The sequence below is a fragment of the Orycteropus afer genome, unplaced genomic scaffold (assembly GCF_000298275.1).
Source record: "Orycteropus afer afer isolate SDZICR_OR568_19922 unplaced genomic scaffold, OryAfe1.0 scaffold00132, whole genome shotgun sequence".
Classification (NCBI taxonomy): Eukaryota; Metazoa; Chordata; class Mammalia; order Tubulidentata; family Orycteropodidae; genus Orycteropus; species Orycteropus afer.
Genome location: NW_006921719.1, coordinates 3,943,486 through 3,955,718, shown reverse-complemented (window position 1 = coordinate 3,955,718; position 12,233 = coordinate 3,943,486). Strand labels below are relative to the sequence as shown.

Below are 12,233 nucleotides of genomic sequence, written 5' to 3'. Positions count from 1 at the left end.
CTTCTGAGGAGTGGCTGGTGAGTTTGAACAGCCAGCCTTCTGGTTAGCAGTCAAGTGCCTTAGGCACCATGCTACCAAAGCTCCTAAGATAAAGGATAGTAGGATAGTATTTGAAGTCAGTGGAGAAAGAATGGATTATTTAATAAATTCTTTTGGGAATAACTCCTTAAGTCTTATCATTAACAACAAAAAAGACTTAATAAAACCTCATACTGTTTGCCAAAATCTAAATGGATTAAAAGTAAAAATATCACATGAAAAAAATTAAATACAAAATAGAATAAAGTTTAGTTGAATGTTGATATGTAACTGTGGAGGATAAAGCATGCATGAAAAGTTTGGTCAGTTTGATTACTTATATTCTTTAAAATTTCTGCATGTATGCCAAGACAAAACAGAAACCCTTTTTCCAGTCCCATTCCCAATACACATTCCAAAAATGGAATTAAAAACCAGATAGTAAAATGGGAATAATGTTTAGGTCAAATATGATGTGTTGTTGTTGTTGTTAGGTGCCATCGAGTTGGCTCCAACTCGTAGCAACCCGGTGTACAACAGAACAAAACACTGCTCAGTCCTGTGCCAGCCTCACAATCCTTGCTATACCTGAGTCCATCCTTGCAGCCATTGTGTCAGTCCATCTCATTGAGGGCCTTCCCCTTTTTTGTTGACCCTCCACTTTACCAAGCATGACATCCTTCTCCAGAGAATGGTCCCTTCTGACAACATGACCAAAGTAGGTGAGATGAAGTCTGGCCATTCTCACTTCCAAGGAGCATTCTGGCTGCTCTTCTTCCAGGATAGATTTATTCATTCTTCTGGCAGTCCATGGTAGTTTCATAGTTTCAGTATTCACAATTCAAAAGTATCAACCCTTCTTCAGTCTTCCTTGTTCATTGACCAGCTAAACATGATGCATCAAGGGTTAATATCTGTAGGCTAACAGAGGACTTTTCAAATTTTTAAGAAAAAGAATGGTAGAAAACCAAATTGATAGTAAATGTCAAAAGTCTTAGAAAAATTCATGTCTTGGCCAGCAAATCCTCTTCTAGGAATTTATCCTAAGGAATTAATTGTGTATGTCTGTAAATACATGTGTTAGGGTATTTTTCAAAGAGTTGTCTATGAAAGCCAAGAGAGAATGGAGAGAAAGAAGGAAGGAAGGGAAAAGATAAGAAATGAAGAGAAAAGGAAAAAAGGAAAGAGGAAGGATCTTAAATGTCCAAAAATAGGAGGTGGTTAAAGAGATTATGATACACTTGACAACTGGTAGTAATTGAAAGTGATTGGAAAGATGCTCACAATGGTGTGCAGGAAGATTCTTTCATGGAAACAACTATATGTAAGTACATATACAAATATTTTCATAAGGAAATCTGGAAGCTTCTATGCCAAAGTGTTAATTTATTGGTAGCTCTAGGTTAATAGATTATTGCTGACTTTTCTCAATTTTGCCTAAGTATATTTTCTATTTCTTTGCTTTTTGTTTTTAAAAAATGACCATGTTTAAGCTTGAAATAATAATAATAATAAAATGTTATTCTGAGGCTAGGTACAATAATCTTAAGATACTAGGTTGCTCTGTAAATATGTGCTCATTCTTATCCTGATTCCTCTCATCTGGTCCTGCATCCTGTCCACATTCTAGCTCCTGGCCACCAGCTCTGGGAAGATCTCCTTGACTTCCTAGGCCTTCTTTATCGTCCAATTTTCTGAGCCATGCATGATAGACTACCTCATATTTGTTCTTTCAATGTTTTCTATGTCTTTGTCCAATCTCCACAAAAGAAACAGTAAGCTCCCAAAGGCAGGGATAGGCCTTGTGATTCTTCTATACCTCCCTCAATGTTCCAGACAGAGATGACTAGCTGCTTCTGGGAGAAGAGCTGGGCCAGAATTCTCTGACAGGGAGTATTGATGAGAAGGTCATGGGGCCCAGGAGGTCAGCTGAGGCATTGCCTGGAGTTGATGCAGCTGAGCAGAGCCCAAAACTGAGGATGCCAAAGACCACAAGCACAGCATCCTGAGCTGGATGGAGCCCGCCTTGCAGTGGGAAGGCCGGCAGAGACCTGCTTTTAATAGCCTTTCCAAACTCTTCAAATTTCCATGGATAATTTGTCATGTTAACCTATATCTATATTTTTTTCTTTTGTATCCATGTGATGTGAACAGGTCCTAACATCCCCATGGACCAACCCTGTTGTCGTGGTCTCTATGACTTTGAGCCAGAAAACCAAGGAGAACTAGGATTTAAAGAAGGGGACATCATTACATTGACCAATCAAATAGATGAAAATTGGTATGAAGGAATGATACACGGGGAATCGGGATTCTTCCCCATTAATTACGTTGAAGTGATCGTGCCTTTACCTCAGTAAATGTGTAACTCAAACTTTGGACATACTTTCATAACTGAAATGAATTCACACCAATGCTCTCAATGTGGTGTTCTGTGACATCCTTGCTCTTTGATCAACTTAAGAACTTTTGTATGTGTGTTGTTTTTTTAATGTATTTTGTATCACTTTAATTTGTATAAATGACTTTCTTGTCTTAGCTGCAATATATATATATATATATATATATATGTATATATACAGTTTTCTTTTTTGCTTATTGTCCTAAATGTATGTGCTTCTTGTTGCTAAAAACAAACAGTACCCATTGGAGTTATAGCAACAAACTGTCTATATTCCTCAGGTGCAGTGGTTTTAAAAGGCAACATTTGAAACTAAGAAATGCTACATGTTTTGTTTCTTGACATTACTGATGGCCTCCATTTTTTTCCTTCAGCGTGTTTTAGCTTACCTTTGATTAGCCCAATAAATATGACACACTGTATTGCCAAAAGGCGTTGGTTATTCTCAATGTTGAATTGATTTTTAAGCACACTCTTCCAGTTGCACACTCCTCCTGTGCCCCATGGCTGACCAGGGAGTCACAGAATAGATGCATAGATGTTGGCTCCTGAGGTCAGCAGGCCAGAGAGTGGGCCTTTACTTCTTGCCTAAATCAAACATGGTACAACCTCCTTTCAAGTTGGGGGATGGAAAACCCTTCCATACACGTTCAAGTTTATTTTTAAAAGAGCCTAACTCAGCTGCTTCTGCTGCCAAATACTGGGTAAGTTTTTTTAAGCAAGTCCTATGATGGATGCTTAGGAAACAGCATGATCAGGAAGTGGGCTGAGTGCCCAAAGATGATCATGTAAGTTTGATGACCCTTGCCCAGGGTATGCATCTCTCATATGCTTTGGCCCAGTGGAGCCCACAGCAACACTGTTAGGGAGGTGGAAATGTGTCATTTCCCTTTTTGCAGAGGAGACTCATTGAATGACTTGCCCAAAATCAAAGAGCCGAGAGGTGGTAGAGTCAGAGTTTGAACGCAGACTGTTTACTGCATCACACTACCCACTTACATGTTTATTACCCAAGTCACTTGGAAGAGTATTGCTGTTCACTGACATTTGTAACAAATGCTCAGAGATCATCGGTTTGTTAAGGTCATCAACACCAGGGATCCAAGTCTCCTGAGCCCTTTGTTCATCTATATGAATTCACAACAACAGGCATCGTCTCTCTCCTTTGCTTTCCCACCAGCCACCTACAACACACACTTTCTTCTCCAAAACAGTTATACCTATAGTGTCTATAATAAAATAATAATGTTGTTGTCAGCTGCTATTGAGTCAGCCCCCGATTCACGGCAATCCCATGCATAACAGAATAAAATGCTGCCTGCCTGCACCATCCCTATGACCACTTACAGATAGAACTGTTGTGATCCATAAGGTTTTTATAGGCTCATTTTTGGAAGCAGATTGTCAGGCATTTTTTGCTAGTCCGTCTCAGTCTGGAAGCTCTGCTGAAACCTGTTCAGTATCATAGTAACATGCAAGCTTCCATTGGCAGATGAATGGTTGGTGGCTGTGCATGAGGTTCATTGGCCGGAAACTGAACCTGGGTTTCCAGCATAGAAGACAAGAATTCCACCAACAACTCTCAAATAGGCTAGCCTGGGCATACTCTCATGGCAAATGCAGAGGTGCAAGAGCACAGGTGGAAAGGCTGAAGTGATTCTTAACCTGTTTACATTAAGCGTGATACCATCAGAAGGAGCCCTGATGACACATTGGTAAACCATTCAACTGCTAACTGAAGGGTCAGCAGTTCAAACTCACCAGCTCCTCTGTGGGAGAAAGATGTGGCAGTCTGATACTTTAAAGATTATAGCCTTGGAAACCCTATGGGACACTTCTACTCCGTCCTACAAAGTCAGTATGAGTTGGAATCTACTTGACAGCAACAGGTTTGGTTTGGGCGGGAAGATGGAAGAAGAGTTGATGCTTTTGAGTTGTGGTGTTGGCAAAGAATACTGAAAGTACCATGGACTGCTACAAGAACTCACAAATCTGTCCTGGAAGAAGTGCAGCCGGAACACTCCTTGGAAGCAAGAATGTCCAGATTTCATCTCACCTACTTTGGTCATGTTGTCAGAGGGACATTCTCTGGAGAAGGATATTGTGCTTGGTAAAGTGGAGGGTCAATGAAAAAGTGGAAGGCCCTCAGTGAGATGGATTGACACAGTGGCTGCAACAATGGGCTCAGGGATAGCAAGGATCGTGAGGCTGGCACAGGACCAGGCAGTGTTTTATTCTGTTCACATAAGGTCGCTATGAGTTGGAGATGACTCGACGCCACCTAACAACAACAACAACACCATCCCACTGGCTAAACAAGTCACAGAGCTGGACCTAGAGTCAGAGTGGGAGAGCTTTGCTGTTATATGGAAAAAGGTAAAGAAGTGGGAGTAGTTAATCAGCCATAATTATAAATATTAATATTCATAAATGGATTAAGGTCATCTTCTAGGTTCATTGTCCTTGAGGGTATGTTCTTTTCTTCTGAGGTTCTGTGGTCCCTCAAACAAATGGACTCCTGAAAAACATATTCTTCCATCTCAACTTATGTTATTTGACATCATCAGCATGGATACTGCATCAAGTGGCATCCATCTTCACTTTGCTTCCCCTCTCTTGTTTTGCTGTAGAGGTAAATGTGTTACCTCTATAACCCAGTAAACTCACCTGGTGTCCAGTTTCATGACATCTTGCATGGCCATGTACATGGTCCTAGCCCCAGTGTATAACTGGGTTTTCTTCAACTCTCCCCTTGGAGCACTGAGCACAGCTGGCTAGGATCTGGCCAATGGGAAGCACCCATGTTGGTCTCAAGGGGCTGAACAAGGAAACCATAATCCTACTTGAGGTATGAGGGGGTACAAAGAGCAGGAAGGGCAAATGAAAAGCCATGTCTGTAAGGAAAAATTACAAGTTCAACTGTTGTTGTTGTTGTTATGTTGTTATCGAGTTGGACCCGACTCATAGCGACCCCTCCTTGGGTTTCCAAGACAGTATCCCTACGGAAGTAGATTGCCCCATCTTCCTTCCAGGGAGTGGCTGGTGGGTTTGAACTGCCAGCCTTCTGGTTAGCAGTTAAGTGCCTTAGGCACTATGCTACCAGAGCTCCCAAGTTCAACTAGGAGGCCAAATATTCACACCACAGCCAAGTCCACAGGGCAGAATCAAGAGTAATAAACAACACACAGTCAGGGAACTCTGATAGGTCAAGTCCTAGTGAAGGGGGTTCAGTAGGAAGATGCATCACTGCTTAAACATGATGAATTATCTGACTAGAAGATGCCCAAAAGTTGCACGAGTTTCCTTTGACATAAATATTCTTGGCTGCTTCAAAAATGAGTCATGGAGATGGAACAAAGTGGATGTTATGGCTCCTCCAGGAAAAATTGTAGCAGCTTCTTGGATTGTCTTGGGACCAAGGGTTCCTGGGAACCTTTACTTAGAACAATTCAGGCCTGGACTGTTAATCTTAGGAGCTAGCTTTTGTCTTCTACCCCACATGAAGGATGGATTCATTATGTTCACCTTTGTGGAGGAGAGAGCCCCTTCCTAGGCCAAGTGCATCAGTTGCTTCACAGCATTTTCCTGTTTAATCTTCACAGCAACACTGTATTATGGATTGAATTGTGTCCCCCAAAAAAGATATGCTGAAGTCCTACGCATTAGTTAATGTGACTTTATTTAGGAAAATAGCATTTTTCTTTGCATCTATAATTAGTTAGGTTAATGAAGTCATATTGGAATAGGGTGGGTCCTAATTCTTACAAGTGGCATTTTATAAAAGACAACCAAAAAAAAAAAAAAAAAACCAAAAAAACCCCTCACTGCCATTGGGTCGATTCTGACTCATAGTCATTCCCACTGGATTTCAAAGGCTGTAAATCTTTACAGAAGCAGACTGCCCCATTTTTCTTCCATGGAGCAGCTGGTGGGTTCAAACCACTGACATTTTGGTTGGCAGTCAAATGCCTTAACAACTACATCACCAGGGCTCCTTTATAAAAAAGAAAGACAAGACAAACACAGTTACTCTTCACTTATCAACTACCTAGTTATCCAATATTTTGCATTTATAATAGTAAAAAATCTACTGTCTAACTATTTTGCATATTAATGACGTGTGTCTGGCAGTGTGAGCTGAGAGTAATGCTGGCTGTGATGGCTAAGGTTATGTGTCAGCTTCACTGGGCCATGATTCTCAGTAGTTTGGCAGTTATGTAATGTGATAATCCTCCATTTTGTGATCTGAGGTGATCATCTTCAACTTTTACATAATGCCTATTTTCAGATAATGACTTGATCTTTGGAACCTATCCATGTTGATAAATGAGGAGTAGTGGGACATCATATTGTATGATTTCACTAATATAAAATACCTAGAATAAGCAAGTGTATAGAGATTAGAGTTTAACAGTGGTTACCAGGGGTGAGTGCAGTGGAGTAAGTGGGGAATCATTGTTTAGGTAGCATTGAGTTTTTGTTTATGGGATGGTAAATTTGCCAATGAAAACTGGTGATGATTGATATAATTAGTTTCATTAAACTGTACACATGAAAAATATAGAACTGGCAAATGTGTGTTTATATTTTTACAATAATAAAATTATTTTTGAAAAAGAGAGAGAGAGACATGGAGACAGAGTCACAGGGGGAAAGCAGATGCCTTAAGATGATGGGCACAGATTCTTCTACACACAGCAAAGGAAAGCCAAGAAACACACCCAAGGCTACAGAAACTGAAGAAGACATAGGAGGTCTTCCCCTGGGAACGAGAGAGAGAGAGAGAGAGAGAGAGAGAGAGAATGAGAATAGCTCTGCTGATATTCTAAATTTGGGCTTCTAACGTACAAAACTGTGAGAAGAATGAATGATTTTCTGTCTTTATACCCACTCACTTTGTGGTATTTTGTTATGGCAGTCCCAGGAAACTAAGACACACTGTAAGTCAGGTTGTAATGTTTCTACTTGCAGATGAAGAAATAGAGGTTTAGAAAAGGTAAATGACTTGCAGAATATCACAGAGCTCAACTCTATTTCTTATTACTCTATTTCCCTACCATATTTATGTTTTTGAGTTTCTACCCTACATATGATGTTCCCTTTGCCCACTAAAGAGGAGCCATTAACCATTTTGCACTTTGTGACCCTGTCCTGCTGTTCACAGTTGACTAGGCTGACAGGCACTCAAATCAAAGGCTAATCAATCTCCTCCCTGGGCTTTTGGAATTTTATATATGCTTTTGGTGTTATAGATACTCATTCTTAGTCTATCTACTCATTCTCTTTTGTTCCTTTTTTACCAAGCTATCAAAATGTCACATATTTTTATTTCACAGTTCATCTATTGTTATCTTTTATTTGAACTCATTTTATTGAAATTTTATTTGAACTTTTTTTTCCTTCTTTCTATGTACATTTGGAATTTATAAGACTATTTCAGTTTGTATTTCTGTCATTTAAAATTCATTTGTTTTACATTATTAAACTTATTTCTATTGAATTTAAATATGTTATTTTTAAACATTATGTAACTTTCAACTTTTCCTTACTTTTAAAGGGGTCCTGAATTTTTCTCCTGAGCATAACACTCCTGTTCTTGCCCACCCTCCAGTAACTCCAACCCAAGGCAGGGGTGACAATCTGAATATGAGGTTGAAGAAAGAGTCCCTTCCTATCCTCCTCCTTTTAGGACTTGGCCTGTCTACTAAGTGCCATGTTCTCAACGATTTATGATCATGTTGTGAGCTTAGTGAAAAGGCCTGGTGGTGTCAGTGAGGTTTATGGTTGTCTGGGGCCTTCAACTGGGTGGGTAAGTCTACTTGATTCTGGGATTCAGAATGAGGATGCCCTCTCACCCAGAGGTATAAGCCATATTTTCCAGTATTGGCTTCTCCAGTAATAAGATGATGTTTTGGTCTCTTTTTCTCTCATCTTTTGGGTTACTTCTCAGTTGGTTCTTAATCAGGCCTTTTCTAATACCAACATCTGCCATGTTTATTCAGGAACTTTGAGAATAGGGCAGAAGGCATTAAGGATTAAAGTAAAACATAGGAGATGCTTATAGTGGGCCTCAGGGCATGTGACTTTTGTTCTCAGACATTAGTGTGGGCAATTATGTCTTTGTCCTTGATAGCTTTCTTTAGTTTCTCTTAAGGTCCACTTTGGAATAGTTTCTGTGATCATCTGTACAAGCATTGCATGGGTTGAATAGTTTTACTCCCTCTTTTGTGTGTTGTTGTTGAGGTCTATAGACTATTAGGAGTTTTTCCCCCCTTGGGATGATAAGCATTGATTGAACTCATCCAGAGTTCAGACAGGTTGATGTAGAAACATCATGACCTTTTTGACTTAATATATTTTCTTCTGTGGCTCAATTCCCCACACATACTAATGCTTTTCAATCTTGGAGATTCAGATTTAGGTAGTGGACTTTATTATAGAATATTTTGTTGTTGTTCCATTGGAACAAAGCCTGTATTTAGATGCCTTAGTCTTGGGAATTAGGCTGGCCTCCAAATTTTTTGAGGACTCAGAAGACAGATGCATATATTGCAGGATGGTTTAGGTAATTAGATAAATTGTTCTCAGTTCTTGTGCATTTAAATCTGGGAAAATTAAAAATAATAATAAAAGGAGCTCTGGTAAGATGGCAGAATAGGCAGAAAGACTGCACAGACCCTCTTCAACAAAGGAAAGGGGAACCAATTAACACAGATACAGAAGATAACCCTGGACCACTGAGCCTGCAAGGGAAGAATATAGAAGTGGAATAAACTTCAACAAGCAGAAGAATTTGCATGAAAATACCAAAAAAGGAAACATATGGAGCTGCAGTCTGGCAATGATCCTGAAAGCACAGACAGCTTGGATATTGCCAAGTGGTTGTAGGACATAAGAATTAACCTAAAAATCGTGCCTGCTAGCCAGAGACTGCACAGAGGACTGCTCTGGTGGCTGGGGAATAAAAGAGGAGGCAGCAAAGAGCATGGTGGGCTGAGCTGTGGACTTTTGTCTGTCCTGAGGGTGCCACCATTTTGAATGCTTACAAGTGGCTTGACCATTTTGGATATTTAAAGTGACAGTGTTCTCCCAGATTCTAAGGACTTAAGAACAGGCTCTCCTTTCCAGTAACCCGAAGGACAATCTGGACCCGGATGACTGGAAAGGTGCGACATTCCCCTTGTTACTCTTATACCCCATACCCTCTTGGTGAATGGAGGTGCGGCCATCCCTCACTCCCACCCACTTTCTGGGCCCGCAGGAACTCCATCCCAGTCTGTCTGCTCACATGGAGCCTGGGTGCCCTGCTCTGACCTGCCCTCCCCCAATTTTATTTTCTTTCTTTTTTCTGTTTTTTAGGTTTCTTCTTTTTGTCTGTTTTAAAACTACTACTATTATTATTACTTTTGTCCTTTTTACTATTGTTCTTTATTCTTCCCCTCCCAGGTCCTAGTTTTCAAATTTTTTTTTTCCCTGTTCTTGTTGCATTTTTCTCTCTTCTTTTGTTTCTCATGGTTAACCCCATTCCTCATTTTTCTTTTTGCATTTTTCCCATTTTTTTTTCTTCATTATACTCCTCCTCTACTTTTTTCTCTTATTGTTCTCTCCTCAGATATTGCAGATTTTCTTCTTCTTCTTCTTTTACCCTTTTTCTTTTTCTGGTTACTGTTCCTGTGTGATTACACAGTGCATATTTTTGTCCATGTCCTTTTAATTTTTTGATGGTTATTCAATAGTTATTTTTGTCTAACTGAGTGGGAGACAGCAACAGTCCCCATCTGACACAACTACACCCATACTCCTGCAGCTTCACTTACTGAGTGAGAGCCACCACTTCCTTCTCCACCAAGGGGCCAATGATAAACAACCACCACAAAAAGCCTGACTCACCTTTGGCTGCTCTTCAGAAACAGTTAACAAAGATCTAAAAACAACAATGCCACAATGTCTCAGAGACAACAGACCATCACAGTCCACACAAAGAAGCAAGATAAAGTGGTAGAAACTAGGGAGAAGGATACAGACCCAGAATACATCCCTGAGGAAGAAGCAGCATTGGAACTCTCTGATAAGGAAATCAAAAGAATATATTTAGGTGTCTTCAAAGGATTGAGAGACAGACCAAGGAAAACACAGACAAAACCCTAGAGGGATTTTGAAAGAAAATACAAGAACAAAATGACAAAATAAATGAAAATTTAGAAATAATTCTAAATCTATAGATAGACATCCAGAAGATTAATACTAAATTGTCAGATACCACATTGGAAGGGCAAAGGAGTAGAATTGATGCAATGGAAAACAGAATTAATGAGATTGAAGACAATACTTGAATACTTCTTTGGAAAGGGATCAATCAGAAAAAAGATCAAAACAAAATAAAGATAGCCTAAGGTTCATGTGGGATACCATCAAAAGGAATAACCTACAAGTCATTGGAATTCCAGAACAGGAAGAGAAAAATAAAACCACTGAGAAAATTGTCCAAGATTTGGTGGAAGAAAACTTCCCAGATGTGATGAAAGATGAGAATATATCCATTCAGGAAGTCCAGCAAACCCCAAACAGCATAGACCCCAAAAGAAAATCACTAAGACATATCTTCATCAAACTCATCAAAACCAGGAACAAAGAAAGAATCCTGAAAGCAGCATGGGAAACACAAAAAGTTACTAACAAAGGATAATCAGTAAGAATAAGCTCTGATTTCTCAGCAGAAACGATGCAAGTGAGAAAGCAATGGGATGGTATATATAAAACCAAGAAAGAGAAAAATTTTCAGCCAAGAATTATAAACCCAGCAAAATTGTCCCTCAAACATGATGGTGAAATTAGGAGATTTCCAGATAAGCAGAAACTAAGGGAATTTGTTAAAACCAGACCAATCTTATAAGAGATGCTAAAGGGAGTCCTTTGAACAGAGAACCAAAAATAGAAAACAGCAACAGACCATTAATACACAAGATGACATAACCCATAAACCACAGCTATGGATATATCCAAAGTAAAATAAGCTCACAAGATTGTAAACAGGGAACCAGAGACTTTAATTGGCAACTGAGGACAACTACAAACCAAAACAGGGAAAATACTGTGTAGTTACAGAACTTTTAACTGATGAGGAAGTCAAGAGAGTTGTAGTATAGAATGGAGTGTTCTAATCTTGGGAAGAAAACTATAAATCACAGGGTAACCTAAAAAAAAATTATAAACCTTCATATCACAATAAAAAAGAGGACAAGGACAAATATTCAGCAAATAGTAAAACAACAGCAAAAATGGAAATGACAAAACGATTCATAAACATAATGAGCTCAGCCCAAAAAATAATATGGAACAAAGAAACCAGGGACACCATGAAAAAACACATAACAAAATGACAGCAACCAGTTCATACTTATTGATAATTACACTGAATGTTAATGGATTAAATGCACCAGTCAAGAGACGGAGAGTTGCAGGTTGGATAAGAAAACAAAACCCATCAATATGCTGCCTACAAGAGACACACCTTAGAGACAAAGACAAAAATAGACTAAAAATCAAAGGCAGGAAAATGATATATCAAGTAAATGGCAAGCGTAAGAGAGCAGGAGTGGCAATACTAATTTCTGATCAAATTGACTTTAAGACAGAAACCACCATACGAGACAAGGAAGGTCATTATATAATGATTAAAGCATCAATTGAGCATGAAGATATAACCATAATAAGTATCTGTGGATCCAATGAAAGAGCCCCAAAATGTATAAATCAGATTTTAAAAGAGTTAAAAAGTCAAACAGATGACTCCACAGTCATAGTGGAAGACTTT

At 39.2% G+C, this 12,233-nt stretch overlaps 1 protein-coding gene across 1 annotated transcript in view; it reads left to right on the top strand.

The window, feature by feature from the left end:
• The window catches only part of SH3GL3 (SH3 domain containing GRB2 like 3, endophilin A3), an 80,861-nt gene extending 78,483 nt beyond the window's left edge, over positions 1–2,378 (top strand). The window contains exon 8 of the mRNA XM_007945101.2: positions 2,173–2,378. Coding sequence (XP_007943292.2) covers positions 2,173–2,378 — 206 coding nt within the window. The remainder of the gene's footprint in view (positions 1–2,172) is intronic.
• The last annotated feature ends 9,855 nt before the right edge of the window (positions 2,379–12,233 follow it).